This window comes from Anopheles marshallii, chromosome 3 (genome assembly GCF_943734725.1).
Source record: "Anopheles marshallii chromosome 3, idAnoMarsDA_429_01, whole genome shotgun sequence".
Classification (NCBI taxonomy): domain Eukaryota; kingdom Metazoa; phylum Arthropoda; class Insecta; order Diptera; family Culicidae; genus Anopheles; species Anopheles marshallii.
The window spans coordinates 68,525,275-68,550,273 of record NC_071327.1 but is presented as its reverse complement, the minus strand read 5'-3'; the positions used below and the strand labels follow the sequence as shown (position 1 = coordinate 68,550,273).

The 24,999-nt window shown below is 44.8% G+C and overlaps 3 protein-coding genes across 3 annotated transcripts; 1 reads left to right on the top strand and 2 right to left on the bottom strand.

The window, feature by feature from the left end:
- Window positions 1-5,763: 5,763 nt before the first annotated feature.
- LOC128714059 (putative mediator of RNA polymerase II transcription subunit 26) lies at window positions 5,764-8,851 on the bottom strand. Its single transcript, XM_053808937.1, has 4 exons — window positions 8,600-8,851; window positions 8,457-8,522; window positions 8,064-8,195; window positions 5,764-6,120 (listed from the first exon to the last, which is right to left on the bottom strand). Exons 1-4 carry the CDS (start codon window positions 8,849-8,851, stop codon window positions 5,764-5,766), a joined length of 807 nt encoding a protein of 268 aa, XP_053664912.1.
- A 6,011-nt stretch (window positions 8,852-14,862) lies between these two features.
- Window positions 14,863-16,364, bottom strand: LOC128715213 (uncharacterized). Its single transcript, XM_053810095.1, has 3 exons — window positions 15,661-16,364; window positions 15,461-15,584; window positions 14,863-14,940 (listed from the first exon to the last, which is right to left on the bottom strand). Exons 1-3 carry the CDS (start codon window positions 16,362-16,364, stop codon window positions 14,863-14,865), a joined length of 906 nt encoding a protein of 301 aa, XP_053666070.1.
- A 1,895-nt stretch (window positions 16,365-18,259) lies between these two features.
- Window positions 18,260-18,730, top strand: LOC128713066 (uncharacterized). Its single transcript, XM_053807928.1, has 2 exons — window positions 18,260-18,368; window positions 18,447-18,730. Exons 1-2 carry the CDS (start codon window positions 18,260-18,262, stop codon window positions 18,728-18,730), a joined length of 393 nt encoding a protein of 130 aa, XP_053663903.1.
- The last annotated feature ends 6,269 nt before the right edge of the window (window positions 18,731-24,999 follow it).

Genomic DNA, 24,999 nt, shown 5'->3' with positions numbered 1-24,999 from the left:
TCATCTCGTAATTAAATGATCGTTTCCGCCAACATCCGATTGCATCAGTTTTTGGACCTTAATGTGCGATTCCATCATTTCGTAACCTTTTCACCTATCTGTCTGGTGGGATACATAGGAGAAACTACCAAGCAGCACACAAACACACACACACACGGTTCCTTTCCGGCCGGATATCAGACAGTAATTATCCATCACCTCACCCAAAAAGGTGCCAGCGTCGACAGGAGTAAATTTCTGCTATTGCCATTGAAACGTTCCAAACAACCTTTCAACAACTGCACCGCATCACACCGTCTGGGATGTGTGTTCGAATTGGATTGATACCGGCCTTAACGGCTGCGGTGACCATTGGCGAGCAGGGTGTAAACCAGACACATTCAATCTGTGCACCATTTCGGCAGACGACTAGCAGATGAAGTGTTGTGACTCGCACCCGGTGCAATGTCGGTGCGGATCGATGGCTTTAAAGAGCACACACATGCGACGGGTGTGTCGGCAAACAATTCGCACCGAGCGGGTGTCTGTTTGTGCTGACGACTAAATATAGGTCAGTTCAAGTGGTTCACGGTAGCACGAGTCGTCCAGTTTGCGGACGAGCAGATGATTGAACCTCCGTCCCACGTCTGATGGACGATTTCAAACGTCCCGAAGTGCTTGTACGGGATTTTATGTCTCATTTAAACGTTGAACGGTTTTGCAACTTGCTCGTTCAATGCAGGAATGTAAATTGATTCACGTATCCCCCGTGGAGCCTGCGGGTTTGGAATCGGTCCAACCTGTACGCGCGTAACTCCGATAAACGCGAACTTGTGCACTGTAACGCGAAACGAACGGTTTCCCGTAATTGAATCGATCGTACTAAACTTTTCCACAGCTAGACGTGCTGCTTCGGGAAACATTGCAAGCGCGTCAAGATGGCGGTGGATTTTTAAAAATTTTCTAACGCCAAGAGTTTTAAACAACCGGCAGTGGGAAAGCGGCCCGGCGTGCTTTCTCAAGTTGGTGGCGCCTTAAGACGTTCGAAACGATTCCGGTTTCGAGCAAAAAAAGGAAGATTTTCGGACAGGTCAATCCTGGCTGACCTGTGGAATGCCTTGTACGGGATGGGTGTACCGTTTTGGGACATATCCATTCAGCGTCCCGGGTGATGGGAGCGAAATTGGGCATTACCTGTTAGTTTGGTTTGTTAGACTTGTACTACTTGTTTTGGTGGGAATTTCGTTAAATGTTGGAAATGATGAAGACTCACTCAAAACTAGTTTCGATGTGGTTTTATTTTTAATCGAGCTCAATGCGATAGAAGTATAGAAGTATTTTTTATACATCACACATTATAAAAGGATGAACCACAGTTAAATTTAATAAAAAAGCATTCATATATGGAAAACACCACGTAGGACTTTTTCATAAAACTTTAATTTTTTGTTCTTGATATGAATCATTTACTTTTTTTCACAGTTTTGATTGATTCTGTAGGTGATCATCATGAGCGGCACGCGTCTTGAATTATCTCAAAAATTAGGGTGCCCAAGACAAGGAAGGGCAAACAAACGCATTAATTTATGCAAGGTACGCCAAGAAGGGTTACAACTGCTACACGGTTTTATCCCTTCGGTAAAGTGTTGTTTGGATTTCTTCTCTGTCTAAAGGATAGAAAAGGGACATGTTGTGTGCAAGAGTACAGGTAACAATCTTTACTATTTCTGCTTTTCTTTTTGATACCACGTGGTATCGACGCTGCGGAAAAGAGACGCACTTTTAGACAATTTTTGCGCTATCCAAATGTGGTCCCGTGCACGGTCCAAAAGCTACGTTTCGATGCGTTTGGGTAGAGAAAGAAACGCTTACAACGCTTGGAACGCTTGAAAATTTGTTGTATGGGTAACGAGCGTGTATGCGGATTGCATATGCGCAAGGGGCTTAACATATTTGAACTGGGGATTGTGAAAACCGTTGAGCATGTATTGAAATTAACTCGCTTGTACGATTGCGATATACATTATACTTGAATTTTTATTTGCTTACTAATATAAAGAGCGTTGGATTTATTAAACTTTTTTAAGAAGAACAATAAATATTCACACACACTAGGAAGCCTACACAAACGCGTTTAATATTGATAAACATGACATCTATAAAGAGGAGAAAACTACATTTTAATTCACGAGTCGCAGTAAAACAATTAACAAAAAATCAAATTTATTCAAATAACAAGCAAGTAACTGCATGCTTCGTAATACAGCTGCTAGCTGAAAATGGTTCCCACACTACAATGATCTCACCACAATCGCCAAGATGTTTATTTTTGCAGGCAAACAATGTAGTGTTGCCTACATCATTGTAAACGATCCAACAGTGTTGTTTTAATACGATCGAAGTCGGTTTATCCATTGATTCTATTGCAGAAATATGGCAATATGTTCAACTGTTTAGGAGAAGAATAAATGCCCTAGACAGTTTAGCTTTCCGATGACGCCGAACAAGCCGAACTAATGACGTATTTTGAAGCAGCCATTACGTAAAAAAGAGTTAATTATATAAACCGGCACTTGACGCAAAAAGGTACAGTATCAGCTGTCAATAGATCGCGATTTGGGCGACAAATTGCACACATTTTGTTACTAAAGTCCACTTTCTGTATCATCATCGTACACCTTGACGATATGCGCAATGGCAATTGTTTGGCTATGGCTGATGATTTGTCCCCGTTGTCATGGTATAAAAATAGGTAAACCGCCAATAATTTTTGTTCTTGAAGCATAATTCAAGGCAAGGACAATGTTTGCGTGTAAGGCTGCGATATGACACACACTCGCGTGTCCGAATTGTGCAGTACGCGATCGTGATTTATTTTAAGATCCCCGATCCGATACAGCATTAAAAACCGGCCAGTATCGTTCACGCAGCCAGGCGATAAGTGGCCAAATGACATAAAAATTCGCTTTCGATGGGAACGCAGAACAACAAAGCACGCGCGTGGGTTGAGAAGCCAACCAAGCCAATGTCGGCATTGTACCTTTCTTTTTTGCACATCTCCGTACGCGACGCACCTGTTTGTCACCGCACCTTCTTTCAACGCAACGTAAAGGTGAGAGAATGTTGCCAATTTACTTTTCATGCAGTCACTACCAAAACAAAAGGTGAGTTCCGTCTGGTGAAGCTGGGAAAAACACTCACCTGCTCACTAAAATGCACACGCTTCCTGCCGTACGGCAGCTCGAACGTTTTCTGCTGTGGAAGTCTCCAAAACGGAGGTCGCTCGAACTGCTGTCGATCACACTCCATCGCTACACTTGGCGGATTCGCTACGGTTTGTGTCACCTTTTTGGCTGCCGTCTGCTGATCGCAGGTGATTGAACGCTTTACGGCGTGCTGTTTGTATGGAACGTATGACGTACTGTCTGCGCACCGTTCAAAGCTTGTCAGTCTTGACCTTCCCACAGAGCGTCTGGTCTGGTACTCCGTTCCGGAGCGCAAGTGTCTTCAGGCAACCGTTCTACTACTGCTCTACTGCTACTCGCCACGCTTAAAGCCGGCTGTACACTTTATCCCTGCCGTTGCAACTACTGAACTGCGACTGCGAACGGGTAACGGTCAGCACACCGATTAGCGACGTTTTTTCGCGTCCTTTTTGTCTCGCTGTCCCATTCACCCACAAACCACAGGAAGAAAATGCACAAACACCAAAAAAAAAAAAAACACCACACACAATCACCCCCAAGCACACGATTGTTCTCTCGAGGTGGCCCAAAATCTACGATCGACACCCACGTTCTATCGGGGAACAACTGAACGCGGTTTCTTCGCGTACGGCATCAATGTCGCACTGCCGGGAAGGGGAGCGAAGTTAACGCGCGATGGTGGCAGGTTTTTTTCCTGCGAGGGGATGCAATTTTCTCAATGGATGGATCGGGTGCTCATATGCGCAGGTTTCCCGTGACTGAAGGGACGCCATGAGTCAGAAACAACGGGGCAGGCCTTGTACTGGCGCGATCAAGTCGGAGATGTCAGATTCTTGCGCAAAACGGTTTGTTTGCAAGAGAGAAAGAGACCAAAAAACCCGAACGAGAGTAAATTAGAGTTAAAAAGCCCCGCAAAACATTGCTCACTGGTAAACGGATAGCTCATAAATGGGGGAGGGAGTTTAACCAGGAAAAACTCGGAAAAACACCACAAGCAGTGTAAATAATTTCCATTTATTTTAACATGCTCGCGGCTGGGAAGCTGACGCGCTGCCAAGGGTGAACCATTTTTTTCTCTTCGCCCCGGGGCTGTAGACGATCGTTTGGGGAAGATTTTTAACGACTAGCGCCGATCGGTGACTCCGTTTCGGGCCGGTTTTCCAACCGTGATTGATGAGCTTGTGATACGGTGCCAAAGCGGATCTCGAGCGTGCACGGGCAACTGTTTATGATAAACTATCTGTACATCTGTCAGTGGAGATGTTCTACTGGGTTGGGGTTGAAAAGGATGGGTTGCAACGAAATCCGCCACCAACGGTTGGGTGTGACAAGCGTTAAAATTAAGTCGCATAACGTTGGAATTTTCGTTTGATGATTTATCGAACATCAAGAATAGCATAGTTAAATGGAACAATAAATGCCTCACAGCTGGAAGGCGGAAATGGACAGTTTTAAGTGCTTTAAATGTCTCCTCGAACCATCAACTCCTCCCGTCAACTGATACTTAGCACTAGGAAGACTTCTTGTATAGAGATTCGAAGGAGGTCCAGGCATTATCGGAGATATTCCTAGACCATGGCGCATTGGTGGGGTGGTGAAGATGTTCGATCCAATCTACATAAGGTTTCGTTCTTCTAAAACAAGCTAACGATACCACTGTAAGTTCTTCACCTCTTGAGCTATGAGTATAACATTGCTCAGCTCATCCCATAGCCATTCCATTGCTCAAGCCAACAGTTGAAATATCTGCTGTTAAGGCCTTTGAATACTTTGTACTCCAACTTCAAAAAAGTCAACCCTCAGCACCTTGTGATGAGCATGATCGTATAAGGTTGTGGAGCTTCAAGTACATAGATCTTTGATCTACAAATACACTCTTTACTTCTGGACATTGGAGTCTTTGGTAAGAATACATTTCAAGCTGTTCTGTCGAATGTATGTCCGAAGCAGGGATGGATCTTCCACTATGCATACTAAGCGGGAGAGGAGGGCCCTGATTCTCAGGAGGACTCCGAGCACCAAGAATTCTTCGGAAAATACCCGCTTCAAGTCTCAGGGACGTTAAGGGACTATCGATTTATATTGACTGTTTAGAGAAAAACTGACAACTAATCAAGCCAGATTTCTTTCCGTTTATTGCACAAAAATCTCACAACACGATCGTTTAATTTATAGTTCTTTTTATTTAAATATCATGACTTTACGATTAGGGCTAGTGAGAAGTGTAAGCCCACAGACAATAGGTTCGTCAGCGATAGTGAAGTTTATCGGACGATTTCTTAGGAGTTGCGTGGTTCGTACACGCATAGACTTTCTCTATCTCGCTCAGGTAGTGTATCGATTGGGATGATCACTGTCAGAAGTGTGCAGCTTACTGACACCCTTCAGTCGGACGGTTAGAACCGCACGAGAACGAGGGTACGGTCGGGAAGTTAGAGAAAGAAACACAAGTTAACCGGTCGGTCTGTGATAGAACCGGATCGTATCCTTTTCCTCCAACACAACGTACGAGAGCATAAATTATGTGATAGCGATGGTATTACACTGTACTAGAGATCCATCCAGCGGGATGTTTCGCTTACTGGTACTGGGCGTACTCCTGCGGTCTCGGTCGCTGCTGGGCCTGCTGTTGGGGCTGCTGCACACGGTACGCACCGTTCGACTGCGGCTGACTAGCGAAACGTTCGTGCTGCCCGGCGGACTGTGGGGCAGGCGTCGGGATCTTGACCACGATGTCCGTCGGCTGACGGCTGACCTCGGCCTTAAAGCCCTCCTTCGGGTCGGCAGTGTAGGTGACGGTACGGATGAAACCGTCGGAGTCAACCACGGAATAGCTGCCCTTGATCACGTTACCGTCACGCTGCTCCTTGCGGTTCTGGTAGTTGGTGAATTCGTCGTCCTTTACGTCGAAACCGAACTGGTAGGAAGGATTGGGCTGCGGGTGAGACAGTAAAGCAAGTACGAAGGTTAGCCAATGCTGGTTATGATTATGCAAATCTTCAACTACTACTCGAACAGCATTAAATGGCACGGCATTTTCGTGACAACTGTGAAAGAAGTTTTATTTTCTCCTTTTTAACTCTCCAAAGAAAATACGACGGAACTCCCGCGACGTTTCAATTAGCGTCTTCTTCATCATCGAAAGAGAATGCGCCATGAATATCAGCGAAGGGGAACGAGTGTATCCCAATTCCCAGGCCACCAGTGCCCTCAGGGGGTAGGAGTAGCAAGTAATCGTTGGAGTTCATGTCTCACGTGACAGCCTCCGTTATGTCATTCGACCGGAGTTCGGGGTCGAGCCGTTCGCCGAGCTGTCACATTAACGTTCGACCCGTGTCCAACATCGCATGCTGGCATTTTTACCACCAAAGATGCAGTTCGTGCAGCGTACCAGCATCTTATGCAACCAGTTGCAGGCACCTTTTTTTTTGGGGGAGATTACTCGTACGATCGCGTCGTACAGATTTGCATGTTGGATGTCTTGTGAGCCAGTGAAAGTTGATTGATTCATTGCCGGTTGGTGGGTTATATTGAAAAGGGGCCCGACAATCTAGGTCTACGCGATCGCAGCTCATCGTTCTCTACACTTTGTAGCAGAGCTGACTCGCTTTCCACCTTACATATGTCGCATGTAATGTCGCAACGAATTTTCACACCAAAGCATATCATTAAAACCTCCACCTCCAGCCCACCGGAGGCACAAAACCGACTTAAAATTCGTGCGATTAATTCACCGCAACAAAGCGACGTTCGCTTTTCTGCTGTTGCTGCCGTCGCAGTTGCTTCAACCACCCAGAGTTCATTCATCGAAAATACGATCACTTTCGCCGCACCGATAATTGGAGCGGCAAAATAGGAGCGGCGCGTGTTATTCAACGCATCAACCGACCCATTACGCGAACCGGCAGCTCGTCATTGCACCGTGCATCGACAAAACCCGGCAAAGCTCACCGCTGCTCGCTACTGCACTCGCCGAAACGTGCATGATTCAATGGATGATGAAAGAAACCCGCAAAACGATGCGGTCATCGATCTCGCATCTGCCTGTATGTGTGTGTGTGTGTGTGTGTGTGTGTGTGTGTGTGTGTGTGTGTGTGTGTGTGTGTGTGTGTGTGTGTGTGTGTGTGTGAGGGTTGTCCGAAAATGGGGAAAAATCGCGGGATCGAGTGGCAGCATCCGCACGAAAGCGTTTCACCCGACCCGGACAACAAGCGCAACCACGCAACAGTAGGTCTCGGTCTAGGCCTCCACGATCCAACCGATTCAAAAATCAGGGTTCCGGTGAGAAAGAAGGGAAAAACCTGCTTCATCTGTAGCCGGAAAAAAATCAGGTACGTGGTGAACACGAAAACCGGAAAGTGTCTGTTTTGGGTGTTGTTGCCATCCACAGGCATGTGGATGCTGGAGTGGGCATGGCCGCGGTGTGTTTACATCAGCGAATCTACATAATTGACCGGAACTCGTCAAACGCGCCATGCCAATCGGCAGGACGTTCATTGACATCGGGGATCGCCGATCAGCACAGCTCAGCTGTGAAGTTCAACGTACACAGCTGGTCGTCGTGTCGCGCGGCGAAGATGGTCCGTCCGAAGAGAACCTGTTCCGATGCAACGGTGCAAATGTTGGGGTAGGATCGCGGTACGGGAAAAAAAGGCATACAATTAGCCGAGGAACACTGCGAGTGAAACACGGAAATTGTTTCACCGTTTGTCTAGTGTCCCCCCCCGAGGGGCGGTTTTTCTGTTTCGACGGTAGGCGTTAAATGCCTCGCTTTAATGTGCCCCATTACACGAACGGAGTTGACTTTCGCTTTCACAGACCGGGGAGATACTTCGGCACCGTGCAGCCACAATGTCATGTACGAACGGCCAAACTTACGTCATAGTCCTCCTGGTCTTCTTCCAGCTGCTGCTTGAGACCACCCTGCTGGTACTGTGGCCGGGGCTTGGATACCTTCAGCTGTGGCTGAGGCTGGGGCTGCTGGTACTGCTGCTCTTGGACGTACTGGATCTGGAAAATGTGAGAGGAAGAAAGGCAAACGCGTGAGGGATGCGGGCGAAAACCGAGTGAACAATCAAGTGTGCGGTCGGCTTCCTGGATCTTTTGGAATGTCTTTTTATGGTACATTATTAACCGAATGAAAGGCATTACATAGTGAAGCGGTGGCAAGGTAACGCATTACAGGAAATGAAGTTACCGCGACTAAATTTCATTATGACTTTCAGCCAGTGTCTACTGGAGTCACTGAGTGAGACTTCTTGGGGAACCTACCTGCTGAGGCTGGTACTGAGGCTGGTACTGTCTTGCCTGTGGCTGTTGGTACTGAGTACGCTGGATCTGGACACGATAGACGAGAAATCGACATTATTCTCCGGAACATTGCACAATGACCTACCGATCGGATCGTCCCTCACCTGATCGTGCACATTATCCTTCAGACGGAGCTGCTGGCCCTGTGGCAGGTACTGCGGGATGTGTTGCTGTTCCTGAGCACCCTGCTCGTAGATGGGCGTAGCATCGGCCCGGCCCTGTGCTGCGTTCTGAGCTCCGGCAGCCTGCGCGATCTGCTGGTAGTACTGGCGCAGATATGCCGGATCGACGGCCTGTTGCGGGTACGCGGACACAAAGCCAACGCACAGTATGGATGCTACAACGAATGCACGCATGATGATGTGGCACTGATCGCAAACACACAGCAAAACACACACACACCCACTAAATCTGTACACCGTTCTGAATGGCTAGCAAACGATTCACTTTCACCGTTTTTGCCGGTGCTACACTCGGTTGTCGCTTGCAATAAAATAAAAGCCTCGTCCGAACCTATCGATGCGACGATCACGATCTACAGTGAGCTACGGTTGAACCGAACGATACGGTTTTATACATGAAGGTGGAGCGACCGTACGCCGACCCAGCCGCGGTGGGGACAGCTTCGGCTGGAATTAAGGTTCGCACCATTTTGTCTGCGGGCGAACCGAACACGATGATGACGTTTCGGGTGGCACCGACGGACGGTGGTGGCATCCGTTTCGGTGGACAGGGGTGATGGTGAGCGTGCAACTCTTGGAGAGTCCATTGCACTAGGACCCTTCACATGGTTGGTTGTGGCGCTTGTTGGAAATCGGTTTGCAAGTTGGAGATGTCTACAATCGATCAGCCAGAAGTCAGGTCTGGAATTGTTTGAAGAGGAGTTCCCAAACACACATTGTCAAGGTAGAACAGGACATTGAAATCTCCTGTTCTCATAAGTTATTTTTTGTAATAAAACTACCAATTAACGAAGTGCTCATTTCTAGCGATAGCAATCTCCAGTGGAGTAACCTCCAAAATAGGACACACCGTCATGCAGTTCCAGCTGCACGCATGACCGTTCCAACAATTGGGTGGGGCCGTCATTGTAGTAGCCTTTATCAATTAGTCACTTTATTGGCACCGCGGCACTAGTGCTCGGACTGGCAAAACTCCCATCACCCATATCCAACCGGGTAAGGTCGCGCAAACCCATCACACCGTTGAGCTCATTCTAGACGATCTCCTCCATCATGTGCAGTACTGGTCGGGTCCCGTCACTTTGACGACGGTGTACTGGAGTGTTGGTTCCACAATCTATGTAGAAGCTATGCCAACACCAGACGCCGCTGGGCGTCGATTGGCTTACTTTCGAACAGGTCTCGGATCTCTATCGCAGCTTCGCTTCGCGAAGGGAACTGGCCCACCCGTACCACAGTGTTTGCTGGTTCTGCAGCTGATCCGGCAAATATGCTAGAAGCTGCCGTGCTGGCTGCGTTCGTTGGGTGTGTGACATTTAATAGTACAAAAAAATAATAATGCCCCCCTCGTAGGTACGCATTAAGCCTACAGCCACGCACACGGTCGCGAGATTAGAAAGAAAGGTTTGCACAGGAGACGGGCCCAATCTACTTGAGTGCGTACCAAATTTTCCTTGCAGAACTGGTTTTTTTTTATTACATAAAAATTGAAACTATCTTAAAACTGTGAGCTGCAGTTATCTTTGTCACGTGGTATTTAAGACTGTTGGAGTTGCTCTTTGAAACTGACGGCGAAATCATAACTGTTATGAGGCTATACAATATTGCAATAAAATCTACAAGTTTGCTGTGTGGAATATTTATCAAACTATAGCGCAACATAATTTATGTTCTTGACATTAAAAAAAATATAATAAGTCACAGATGTGAATAAAAACTTAAGGCTACAGACTTTGGTTTTTCTTATACATTTTTCAACTCTCATTTCTATTCTCCTTTTCATGTTCATTCTGTTTTCAAAGGAGATATATAATTTTGAAGCATTTTTTTACTTTAGCATTAATATTTTGCACTCCAGACAGTCCTTTGATCCGTCGATGGCTATTAAGAAATAGTTGAGATAATTGATATGATTTTCCAGTCGATTTATTGCTTCTTTTAATCAGTTTGCTTGACACATTTACAGCCTTACTCCACGCCGTCGTGGAACGCCGCGGGAACGTGTTTTGCACTCCCACACCGTTTCCAGTCGCCAATTGGAGCAAGCGCTACGTAACCATTCCAGAGGGGGAGCCCTGGCCGATTGGCTGAACTTTCGATTCAAGGACACCCTAACACTTAACGGCAGGGACCAGTTCGCGCGCATTTCTCTCCATTCGCCGCAGCAGCCGTACTCGGCCGCAGTATCGGCGCCGTCGACCGACGGTTGTCATTATTTTCTTTTCCTATCCATCCACCGCCAGATCCCGTCCCGGTTTGGTCCGTAGCTTTCCATGCAGTTCCCGAAGGGGTTTTTATTTCAAGATCTTACGCTTGCGTTTACATAAGTGCCCGGCATCTCAGACAGCGCGGGGTTCGTGAAGCGCTAAGAAAACAATCTTACCACCAGTTTGTGGCGATCTTACCGACGTCAGTGCGGGTCGCTACACCACAGCTCCGGGAAGCCTTTTTTGTTTTGGGCGAATTTGCCCTGTGAAGGTGGCTGCTGAGCATTTGCAACAATTCGTGCAAATGTCAGTGCTGCCGGCAGGAGGTATCCGCTTCGGGGGCGGATTGATCGCGAAGATCGCACCCTCGATCGGGTTAAGATCACCCGCAATCGTCCGATTGCACCATCGCCGGGCGACGCTGATGGATGGATTTGAGCTGCCTGTCTCTCTGTGTGTACTTGGCGGGTCTGCCGATGATGGCGAGCTCTGAGATCGAGCCCGTGAAACACTTCTCAAGACATTATCATCTAGATCCACCACCCGTCGTTTGTTAGTTTTGTTGCTGTTTTTTTTTTGTTGTTTTGCTTCTTAACGTCACCGATTCTCCACCATTCCCAACCGTTTGCGCACCGCGCTCGGGCTCGATCTTGTTTTGGGCAAGCGCTAATTATGTTGTTACACCGATCGATCGATCGGTCGATCGACCCGGATTTTTGCCGCTCTCAAGCGGTTTGGCCGGGTGAGACACCTTCACCGGTGACCCACATGCGCGGGTGCAACCCGTGCAAAACCTCTCCCATGGCTTGACAAAGCACGGGGATGATCTCGGGGGGTCCATCTCGAGTGGAGTATTGGTTGATTGAAAAAGTTTCAAGCCACGAAACGATGGTTAATGTTTTTCCCTGCTTCGCATACTGAGTTGCGGTGGTTCTTAAAGCAGTAGTTCGATTCAATGGGGTTGGCTCGAGGGGGCTTAAGTGCTCTCATTGTAAGTAGTGCGAAGTTTACTTAATTAGTACTGTTCAGCTTGTTTTTGGGCAAAGTGCACCATGTGCAACAATGGAAAGGATTCACAGCAAGAAATTAATATATTTAAACAAGGTGTGCAACAAAATTTATTAACATTTTATATGTTGCTTAAGATTAGATCGTTTCTTCAACATGATATCTAAATATGTTCGTGCAGCAGATCCTGGTCACGGCACCAGGTTTGTTTACAAACAATTGTTGTGCCGTGCGGAGTGTTTGGTTTCGTTTTGGTGGTAAATTCTCCTCAATTTACAAACATTATCCATATTAACATTATCATTCAATGTTATCGAACGAATAGATGAACCATATTTTGTATAATTCCATAAGTTTCATAAGAAGAATATAACGATTGACTGCAACGTAACGTATGCGACACACAAGAGGCCTTACAATATTTTCCCCCAATCGAAGCAACCTTTTTGATAATTGTATTTTTATTGTTTCTGGGTCATTTCCATCACACTATCTTCAGGTGAACCATTCGCAATCAGTTCAGTTGCCGAAACACTGCTCTAAAAGAGACCGTTCCAGATACAGCGCCCGCTTCATATTTCATCTTTCGTACCATAACACACCGACCCCACACGCATCAAAAGGTGCAACTGCGTTTTGTTTGCTGCCTTTAACAAATCATCGCGCAATCGTAATTAGAAGCGGGCACAGTGCACCGAACACACATCGTGTTCGTATCGACCGCAACGAGCTAATTACTCTCGATCTCGACTGCTCGCGTTAGTGCCGATCCCACAGCGATTGCCAGCAAACGGTACCACGATTACGGTGCCATTGGCCAATGAAAACCGCCTCAAAGTGCATGCCCAGTTTCCCACACATGTGGCAGACATACACAGCCGGTGATAGTGAGAGTAGTTTTTCCAATGGCCGAGCAATGGCACCGTGTGGATGGCAGATCGCATTGTCTTATCTTGGGTGGTAGCTGGTGGGAGCAATCTAGAACAGCCTTTCGTAAAGCGGTTCCAAGCGATCGGAGGGGCCCCGAAACGATTGATGAACCAACCGTGCGGACGGTGTTTGGCCAGTGTCAGCTTACCAGAGTGGTCACGATCGATCGTCACCGGCGAGCGTTTGTTAAAGAGCGACTGTTTACTACTGTTCTGCTGCTGTTTCGTGGTTACAGAGCATCAGTGCACATATGATCCGGCAAGCATCATCGCGTAGGCCTAGCCTGATTTCGCAGTCGGCATCGCTTGACTGGCTCGGTTCTGATGGCTTGCGTTACTGGGTCTGAAGCCGGGTCTACCCAGTCTACGCACCACTTTTCGGTGTTGGCTTTCGAACCGGTTCTTGGCGCGGTCTCACGTGTTACGCCGAATCGGTTTTTCGTGCTTGATCGATTTCGGTCGGACCCTGTTCTATGCGCATGTCTACTGGACGGGGGCTGCGAAGAGGGCTGCGCAAAGGGATGGGAATTTCTTTTCCCTCATTGCTTTTCTACGTTTAGCTCGAGTTGTTGTCGGTTGTCGGCCGTCTCGTACAGGACGATGACATAATAATAAAGTACGTAGCAAACCAACAAGAAGAAAAAAACAACATCATCTACCCTTCTCCCTGTGCCTTCCCACCCAGGAAAGGGTGAAATAATAACGAGAGACGGTGTACGAATGAAACCAAAAAAAAAAAAAATGGAAAACAAAATATAACCAAAACAGCAAACCGTTCAATTTCGCGTGCAAACATATGATCGGACGGGGGGAGTTTTTTTTGGGCTCCCCTTTTGGAAATTGCGTTACCACTACGGGGTTTCGTGCGAACGATCGCCGATGGGTGATCGGTTGGCTACAGTGTCTTCGGTGTGTGTGAGTGAAATGTAATATTATATCCAATTTCAGCGCTGTTCGGTTCGGTTTTGTTTGCCACCGTTACACGACTAATGATGCTGATCCTGCCATGTAACGAAGCTAAATGCAGCAAGAAAAACAAAAATTCATTCATGGACTTACGTAAAAATAGTGGCTTTGTAACGATTGTGCACGATTGTTTTTAACTATACCATAAGGGAAGATAAGGGTGATGATTAAGAGAAGATATGAATGAAATAATTACCAAAAAGTGCTCATGAATAGAATGTCATTAATTTATTTGAATTCAATCGTTTGAATTAAGGTACTAGGGATCTGTTAAAACCTGTAAAAATTGTACACACCTAAGAAGAAGTCTCCGAAAAACCCCAAGGAAAAGGAGGCTTGAAAATCCCTAAAAAAAACTGATTAACTCTCGTCGGCAAACCAGCGAGAAACTTGTAAAATTTCAACGAAAAATCCTTGGTACAAGTTGAAAGAAATCTGTTAAAATTCTTACTAACATGTTGCAAGACTCATGCTAAAATCTGAGGTAATAACTTCATAGGAAACTTCAGAAAACCCCAATGAAAGTTGATGGAATTATCTAAGAAGATTGTTGAAAAATAGTTGAACAGTTGAATTTGAATAGTTGGGAAACTCCCCAAACAAATGCTAGAATATCTTCAAAAGTCATGAAAGATCTAATGGTTCGCGAATCATGAATCGCGATTGATGAGTCATAACGAAGCGAAGCATAGTTACCGTTGGTCCACGCTGATCTCAAACCGTCACCTTAATCATGCTCTTTTCAATATTTATTTACACAAATAAATCATCCACACGGGGCTCACTCTGCGCTCGCGTTCCACTAAACGCGCTGCATAAGAACGCTCCACCATCTATTCTTCCACAGCCTGGACGTCGACGTCGTTGGCTCAAAAGGGCATCGCCAAATCGCCTCCTTAAACCGGTACAGATGAAATGGATTCGCGTGCTCAAGACGTGCTCTTGACATTTGTGTTATGTTTTGGCGAGGTTGATTTTTTTATTGCATCTTGTTCGCTTCCTCACCGTGTCCACCCACGTTGGCCTTAATCTGTAATCTCTTCGCCTCTAGATGTTAGCGTTCGGTTGCGCTGGCCTATCGGGCATTCGGTTGGATGTGATTCAGATCCCAGTAATGTTCCCCGAAGCCACCCTTCTTGTCCGCCCATTTGACCTGCGCGTTTCAGTGGACGAAGCAAACAAAACGTCATTATTGGCTGTTGTTGTTTGGTTACGGCTATGGATTGAGTGTTTAAAATAATACTTTTTTCTGAAACACCCCTACATCGTGCGAGCCGCGTTCGAGCTGTTCTAGATAGTGCTGATCGTTGCCACGCCGTGCACCGGCTGTGAATGAGCCATCACCGAATATCTCAGCGTATCTACAATGTGAGGAAGCATAGGCATGCAGAGTGTTAGTAGGCTGTTGCTGTATAACTCAAGAATACATTCGTTTGTCAGATGTCAGATCTTCACGAAGGTATTCATTCTTCAACTTGTTTGTCATAGAGGTATTTTCTTAAACTATTTAATGCAAATAACAGTTGAATAAACTACCCAAAAAGCAAAATATAAACCATAAAATGTAGGAGTTCGACGAGAAAAGAGGACCAAAATGCATCTAAAATGCCCAATAAAGATGAGAAAACTATCCGAAACAACTACCGAGGCCATTAAATAGCTGAAGACTTTACTTTTCCTTGATGCCTGTGGTTCTGATGATTCTGCCGCTCGAAGCGCTCCTCCCAGCCATTATTCGATTCGAACAAGTGGCCAAATTCTAGCTCCAGGGGTGATTTTTGGAATTGAAACGTATCTCTTCGGCCATGGAACAGGGGTTAAATGAAACCATTAGGCAAACGATCATGACGCACCGTTGTAGTACTTTACTTACTGAAAATATTGATCATCCTGTGTAGCTCCTCGATTATCTGCGTCAGCCCGCCCGCTCGGTAATGCGTCGGATCGTTCGTACGCGAATATTTGCGGGTCCGATTCTTCGTACCGTGGCCGTTGCACGTTGGTTCGCGTTTCGTGCGCCGTTCTCGTGCGCCGCCTGATCGGACGCTTTGCCTTGATCCGATTTTCCCGATCGATATCGAACAGTTCCACATCGTCCCGGACGTACCGCGGTACGCCCGTGCCCGCCTGGCGAATTTTCAGATAATTTTGCTCGTGATCGGTTTGCGCATCGACCACGCGCATCGGATCGGTTGCGTGGTGCTTTGGGTACCGTGATCGCCCATTGTACTTCCGCTTTCGTTTCACTTTCCAACAACAATCATCGTCGTGGTCGTGTGCCTGCTGTTGCTGTTGGTTATGTCGCTTCTGCTCAATATCATTCGGACGGTTCGCTTCGTACTCCATGAAATTGGCCGTGTCCACATGCAACCGTCTGCGGTTGTATTCTTCGACCGGATCTTCACCTTTGACGTAGCTCGGATAGTAGTAGACGGTGTTAAGCTCGGCCTGTGACGAGGGACCGATCAGTTCAACATCGCGCAGATAGCTTCCGGCAACGTACCTTCCCGGCGGTAGAACGCAGGCGACGGCATACAAAACGACACAGGACGGTAGGACGTGATGTGTTAACGACATTTTAAGCTTTTGCAAACTGCACACCTGTCACAACACTAGCTAGTACAGGAACACTTGTTCCCGTGAGTGAGCAGCAATCCATACTGGTTGGCAAGGTGAATATGCAAATGATTTTTATATGACAAACTCAGCTAAACGTGACCGGTAAATTGGATTTGAAACATGGTACAACACTTGCACACGGTCTGGGAAGTGGAGCAGAAAAGTGTAACAAATCTGGAGCGATGGTGGCGTTACGGGGAATTACTTTGCATGCGGTTAATGTGACGAATAAATTCGCTCATCGGACTAATCAGGTGAAATAGATAGTGATTGCATAAGATGCCAAAAAGAACGATTAATTATTAGGATAGTTATGTAAGAATACCAAAAAATTATATTTTAAACTCATTTATTCATAATAAAAAAAGAATTTAAAATTATTTAAATTTAAGATAAATGAACTTTTGAAGCAACAAAGGATTTATTGTTATTTTAAGGAGTTCCACTAAATTGATCCATGGTGTACAAAAGAATTTTTCATAAGATTTTTACTAATAAGCAGATCTGATTAGTTTAAAGTATTTGTTTTTTGATTAATGATTCTGATTTGTTAAAAAAATTAATAAACGAGTCTGAATTAGTGATGTGCGTGTCGACCGGCACCTTCGGTTCGGATACACCGATAAGCGACCCGAAGCGATTCACATCGACTCGTACTTGCAATCAGGTCCAGCAGGTTCAACGATCCTGGTTGGTGGAAGATAGGATCGAAATCTAGTCGCAGTAGGTCTAGTGGAATCTCACAGTACTAACGTGTAGCAGTCGCTTATGCTCTCTTGAACCCAGCGTAATCGTTGAGCCTACTGGGACTACTTACACCAACGGATCGGTTCAAACCCGATTCGAATCTGATTGGCTCGCATTCGACTTCGATTCGATCCGCTGCAATGACCCATCACTAGTTCGAATCTCTCAGTTGCCGTGATTTGCCAGCATATCATCAGGAAACGTCCACATTCGTTTAATTACCAGTCCGGTGCCATCATTAGTGTAGTCGTAACCAGCGAAAATGGCAACCAAAACGAACAGCTGGCTGCTTTTTTCGACAGGAAAATAAAAGATCGACCACTAGTCTGGCATTCCTTTTTCACTGGAAAATCCGTTCCATTTGTTTTCCGCAGACATTTTCTCTCCCAAAAACAGAAGAAAACAAATCCATCAAAACGATCTCACCACAATCAACGTTTCATTGCCAGCAACACCACCACCACCAGCTTCATCCGTTTATTTCTTTCTGATTTTCATGTGTTTGTCCATCCGTTTCCCTCCGTATGTATCCTATTGGTTCTGTTTTTTGTGCAGTGTTTTTTATGCTTTGCGGTGAACTCGGTTTGGCTTCACTTTCATTACCTTTCTGCTCGGTTTTGTTTTTTTCGTTACGATTTAACGTATTTTGGTTGCGCTTCCGGTCCCGAAATAGAGAAGGAAAATCACGCCCGAATAGCGAGACGGTCGGTTGGTATGGTGAGGTAACAACAAGCGTCTCTATCGTCGCTTTTGTAATAAACCACTCGTTGATGAAAGCAAAATCAATCATGATCGATGGTGAGAGAACGAGAAGGAGCAATCCAAGATCAAGGGAAATGGAAAAATGTTTAGTTGTTGTTGCGAAATTCGGTTCCAAAGCGGAAGAGAAGGAATGGAAGAAAATGGGCAAAATAATAGAAGAAACAAGATACGGAACCGGAACGCTAGAAAGAAGCAAACAGTAGCGAGGACAAGACACGTGCAGGGAAAGCTCCTGCTGCAGCATCTATAAATATAACGACCCGCCCGTCAAGTGTCTTCTGATTGTGATTGATTGTCAACCGGGGTGGACTTAACTCGCGGACTAAAAGCCAGCTAAAATCACAATGACACGTTCATACTGCTGGTTCGCATTGGTTTCGACGCTGCTTTTGCTGCTGCAACACACGCTTGGCGAACTGCAACGCAGCTCGACAGCGAAACCGATCGCTAAAGGTAAATATTAATCACATCACTTCCGCCTGTTGCACAAAATCGACCACTTGAATAAATCTTTTTTTTTCCCCGCCGCAGCACGGGGTGGATCTTCAGCGCAAGCGGACGACCGTACGGAGCGCATACGGGCCCAATTGGCCGGTGGGTTCATCGACGATGCAATGGTGCATAAAAACGGTGCATCGCAACGGCACGCTTACCACAACGCCGGTCATCAGCGGCCGAATGTTGCCGGAAGTGAACGGAAGATGAGTGCCGTTCATGGTACAAGCGGACCGATTCACACTTACATAAAGACGGACAAAAATGCCAACTTTAAGTGGGGTGTGCGGCACTTTGTGGGGGCAAAGTACGCTCACTGAGGAATGCTGGGGAATCGAGGTGGGTAAGCTAATGGGCGGCACGGTGCTGAGCGGACTAATGGGCAGCTAATGGGTAATTTAACAGGTGTAGTCAAAAAAAAAACACATAAACTGTCTTATTATATTGCGTCGAGTATGTATTAAGATAAATGATTTAGAGCCGCAGTATAAATTACATGCTAGAAAAGTTTTAAATAAACCGTCGATTAGTAATTTTATGATTATTTCGTACTACCTTTTATAACAATTTTACCTTTGTTATAACGAGGGTAATACAATTAAGCGATAGTTTAAGACTTTTAATTCATTACATAACTTGTAATAGATGTAAACAACTTATCGGTGGAACGGATAGCAAAAATTCGTACTTCTTTTTGTGATTTGTTCTGTTATTGGTTTTCTACAGTATTTTCTATCAATTAGCTGAGATTTGGAAATACTTACCAATTTCTTTTATATGTTTCGGACATGTTTAAGATGTACTAAAGTTACCAAAAATAATAAAAAACTCAATACTGAATAGCACATGTATGGACTAAAATTGACTTCAATAATAGTGGTGATGTGCTTTTCAATTTACTGAAAGTATTCCTTTTATTTTATTAATAAACAACTAATCTTAAATTTAACCTTTTTGAATTACATAAACTCATCCATTAATTGTACCGTAATTCCTTAACGGTTTGATGTCGGTTTTCATTGAATAGTTCAACGAAATATTCGTTAATTCCAACTTCATCTACAGACCTGTGACTGAGAGGCTACCAAATAACGAACCCAGTACAGCTGTTCCACTTCGACGTGTGATTGCCGGACCAGCATTCCCAATGTCCCGCATGCAGTATGCAAATGAGCGCAAACAAATAACTCGTTCCGTGAACCGGCCAGAATCACACCGTTTCCCACGATACGCAAATGCTCGGTCATCTCTCCAAAAAGGGATATCTAATGATACTGCTGGTCACATTCGGAAGCACCAAAGGGCGCTAACACGCTACAGCAAAAAGCTAAAAAAAAGAAACCACATCCCATCCTACAGAATCCAAGATGTCCCGAGTGGTCGAAAAGTAGCCAGTCCAGTTTTCCACCCCAGCCGATTTTTTTGATCGACTTTTCCGCGGCACCCATAAGACCGGTTTGGACATATACCCCGACGGTACACCCTTCCACCCGGTGCCGTTCCAACGGGACAGTTCGACCATTCCGCTCCGGGTGCCGGACGACACTGGAAAAAGGGTTGCATGCTGCCGAACGGAAAGAAAATTTGATGGCCCGAAGCTGGAAAGGTCATCAACGAATTTCTGCTACGATGGGCCCTCAAAAGGGTTGTAAAGAAAAACGGCCGAAATTTACGAACCCCGTCTGGGTGCGCGTTTGTGAGGTCCTGAATAGAATAAGGGATTAGATCGTCACGCGGAAAATAGGGAGATATCGGTCGGCAAGGTCGGGATATCTGGCGCGGAAAGGCTTGGGAGTTTAAACATTTGTTTTGATTTGATTATCACAAACGATGCACAGTCTTGGTGTTACTTTTTATCTTCTTTTGAATAAAATAAGATAAGAAATTTATAATACTGATAACACTGAAGAAAAACTATACATAATATTAAATTAAATAAAAGAAGCTCAATAAAAGTTTTTGGGACAAAATCCAAAAACTTCGAAAAATAAGTAGCAAAATCAATTGCAAAACATAAAAAGGCCAATTTATAACCAAACATTAAGCTTTTTCACGTCTTATCTTCAACTGTTTTTTTATACTATTGGCCCTTCTTGACTGGTGACTAGTGTGAGTTCCTTCGTTTTATTTCATCTTTAGTTCCAAATCTTAAGTCACATTTTTTACAGCTTCCGTCAAGCAATGTGACACCCGCCCAGGACGATGTCCAAACCGGTTTATTTCCCACCGGCTATCAGAGGAAAGTTTTCTCACATCAACCAAAGGGTCACTATTGTTACGCCGTTCTTGCATGGACCAGAAGATGATATATTAAGATAAAACCCTCATGAATTCGCCAATCACTCCAAAGACTCCGACAGCAAACAGTTTCCAACGCTTCCCAGGATAGCCTTCCATTTCCTTCCCGAGCCCCGGGGCAAATCCCGATACGGGTCAACCCGATCCCGGTAGCGGAATCTAGCGGGCTGGCCCACCGAATGCGGGCTAGTGTGTGAACGTTTCGCTTCTGGACAACAATCCGACACATTACCGATGGTCGGTATGAATCGAAACCGGTTTGACCGGTCCTAGCACTGGCCCTTCACACGGCATGCCGACGCCGAACGAGGACCCTTGCGCATCACTGCGGATGACCAGAAGGTAACGGAAAGGATAACAGACAGACACAAGACGGGAGGCATCGGACAAATCGGTTGTGCAACCCCTTTTGCGCACCAACAGGTTTAATGCTCGGAAGGGTTGCTGTTAGGGGTAGAAGGGTTACTGGCGATGTCCTTTGGTTTGCCGTGCCAGCAGTTGGCTCGAGAGCTTGGGTGAGGATTAACGAGCGAGCGTGCGAGTGTCGGTACGGGTCCGGTGTCATTGCGTTCACATGCATTCGCAATCGGAAGGTTATGAGATGAGAAACGTGACGGAATTCGAGATCCTTCGGCGATGGTCATATGCATTTGCATGCTTACGGTTTGCGTCGGGCCGGAAGGGTGAGTTTAATGAGCGAAAGTGTAGAGCGTAATTCGTGCGGAATTTATGGGAGCAAAGATTAGATGTTTGTTTTGAGCCGTGATTGTGCAAATCTTTTTCGTTCGTGTGTTTCGTTCGGTGTTTGGAAGTAATGTTATAACGGATACGTTTCACTAAGGAAAAGAAAGAAAACAACACATGAAATCAATGAAACGTTAGGTTGATTCACTTGTTGCTAAGGTGGATCATAATAGCAAACATTTCCAAAGAATGAAGAATTAACATTAATATTATAAAATTTTCATAAAAAAACAAAAAAAATGCATAATAATATGAAAAATAAAGTAGTTAATAAAAGAATCCTGCATGTACAACAACCGAAACAAAACCCAGAAGTTAGTTGGTGGGGTGAACAAAATGAAAAAAAATTGAAAATAACAGTAAATCGGTCAAATCGCTAATAAAAACTAAACAAAAAAATCATTAAGTCCTGTTCAAGAAATAAATAATCAAACAAAACTATTACATTATATAAAACAAAGAAAAAAAATATACAAAGCAGTTAATAAAATTAAACTTTTATACTATTACTTGTAATTAAAAAAACTTAGTTGATAACTCATCAAGAACAAACAAAAAAGGTAAAATAAAAAAATATGATTAACCTCAAATACATCACATTGTGCAAAAAAGTAATAAATTAGTAACTAAATAGCTATTTTTTTCAAAAAAAACAAAATAATATCACAAAATTTTATAAGCGGAACATAAAAATGTTACGTGATGTTACATCTCTAAAACAAAGTTGTTAATAGAGCGATACAAAAACTGTAATAACATCGACATTATTAATGTTTTGCTATTGCCAGGGAATCTTACACTAGTAAAATCAACACAGCTGACTGGGTTTTCTGTGGGACTCGATGTGTGATCTTACTTTATTGTTATAGCATAGTTTTTACAATCATTTTTAGTATGCTTTGATCCTACATATTAAAGATACAGTACTATAAACCATTTCAAACATGGTCAGTAAACGATCGTGTTATGATACCCTATAGGATGCTGCTTGGTTAAGTTTAGCTTGTTAGTAGTTTATTAGTTTATTGTATGCACTGCTTGAATTCCGTTTTGCTTGATTGTTCATCTTCAATTTAGTTCAAACCCGAGAGACCGGTCTCATAATTACATTCACAATCAGCTAAGTACACGCTAGATAAGCAAAGTTAGTGTTGAATATTATTGCACAAAGATCTCACGATCATCAAAGAAGCTAAATATTAAGCATTGAATACTGTCTGTTTGTTAATCTTTTATGTTTGTTTTTTCGTGTCACGCATGTGATGCACATCTGCGGGGGCACAGATATGTGATCACCTGCCTACGATTATTGCCGTTAACGCACACGTTACGCATTCTAGAAGGAACATTTAGCCGCTGCTTCTATTCTCCCGCAGTCGAGTCGGTACTCGACCGAACGGGGAAGTAAAATGTCGTAACTGAAGGAGTTTTTTTTTTCTTGGATAATACGAGTGAAACAATTTCTGCCTTTGACCATTCAATTGGATCGATAATGCTTTAGTAAATGTGTGATTTATTGCGTTAAACACATCCTTATTGCATACGTTGCCTTTTCGTTGGCTAAATACACACAACAGCACGGTTAGTTTAATTACGATCATGTTTAATGTATGCAATGTCTAAAGTTTAGCGTACTTCTACACAATTTGCTGCCAGCTTTTTGCCCCCATTCTGCTACCATTATGCCACAGAAACACACATACACTAATGACTTTAGACAGCGAGACGAACGGTGACGAAAACGGATAAACTGCACAACTAGAGTAGGGTTTGCTGATCGCCATTTGCCGGTTATACCACCAGGATATGTTGAAATCCTTTCAAGAAACACTTACACGGAGGATGAAATCGTATGAAACTGCGCTATCGGGTAGATGGTGTCGGGAGTAGCGATCCATCAGCACACCCTTACGGTACGGTCAGCGACACGCGACTAAAGGATGACCGACTGGAATAGCGTCCCGAGCCGACCGTTCGGAATCAGCAACCCATTCGGATCGGGGGAACGGTCCAGCTTCAGCTGACCGATACGCTGTAGCAGCTGTTCGGCCGCTGGTGGACGGCTGTTGCTCTCGAACAACCAGGCCCGGCTGTAGGTCCGTGTCGCAGAGGGGTACGAAAAATAGGGGTTGACCACAAGCATACGAAATGGGAAGCAAAACCGTGGAGTAAACAAAAAATGTTAGATACAGTGGACATCAGATAAATATTAACAGAAATTCTCTGGATCTCTAGCGAAAAAACAAAGAGTTTAATGGCATTTGATTCTAAACTTACTCTGAGTCACCCGGTTGAAGGGACACCACTTTGAGTTTAACCGTTTTCCATTGTGGACAGCCCATTCTGTATGTGTGTGAGGAGAGATTTAAAAAACAGAATCTCTTCTATTAATAAGAATTCTTTTGAGTTTCATAAAAAAGAGTATTGTCCGTTACACTAACGGACTTTACGATTACCTTTCTGTGCTTGAATGCGCCTTTACTTCAACGGCTTGTTTTTTTTCACTCCAATGGACGCAAATGGACGTGGTAAATGAAAAAAAAACCGGTAAGAAAATCCCACCCAACTCGTAGCGGGAAGCACACGTCCGTTAACGGTTGAAATCTTTGCATAAATAAAACCTGCCAAAAACGTTACGACGATGCTAAGGGGCCAGAAAATCTTGGAATATCCTTTTCACGTCTTACAAACAAATGAACACATACATACACCGTACACACCCTGCCAAACAACCGACCAAACGGTCGGCACATTGTATATTGGCTGTTTGCACACACATCGAGTACATGAACTTTTCGCGCGTTCGTGCGTTAAAAACCTGTGCAGCAGGAGTAGCACACACAAAAAAAAACGTCGAAAAGATGAACCTTCTCCCGAGTCGCAATGGGTAGTGCCCGACACTGCGGTGCGATAGAGAAGGCGCGAAGCTTTCCGGGGACCGTCTTGAAGAAAAGCCGAAAAATTGAGCCGAAAAATTTCCAAAGAAATAAGTGCGCGTAGAGGGACGGCACCCCCGGAGGAGACGCCCGGTGCCGGTTGGTGCTGGGGGTGTTTTCTTATCCTTGTTCGGGCAAGGGCAACGGATACGTTCGTTTCCTTTCGTTCAGGGGAGCGCGTTATGTACCCCACACTGGTGGAAAAGTGCGCGAAAGAAACTACGAAAAGTCGCCACGTACACAGTCGCACACCATGATTCCGGCCATGAAGGTTTACAGAATGATTAAATGATTTTAGAAGAATGTTGGAATTTCATTTAATTATTATAACAATACTTCTTCATTTTTTTTTTTGATAATGTTTATGATCCTGTAACAGTTTCATTAAATTTCGCATTTGAAGAAACCGTTAACAAAGCAACCCAAGCTTTCTTCATTTTCTTCTCGCGCTGTACATACTCAGGCAGGACCAACTTGGATGTTTTTTTTTTGTTGTTGCTTCTGCTCACTCCTTGGTGCATAAAATAAAATGCCGCGATTGGATGTACCGCACCCAATACGCACGCAAACGCAAAACGTCGCGATACCGAGAGCAGGAAAAATCCGCGTTC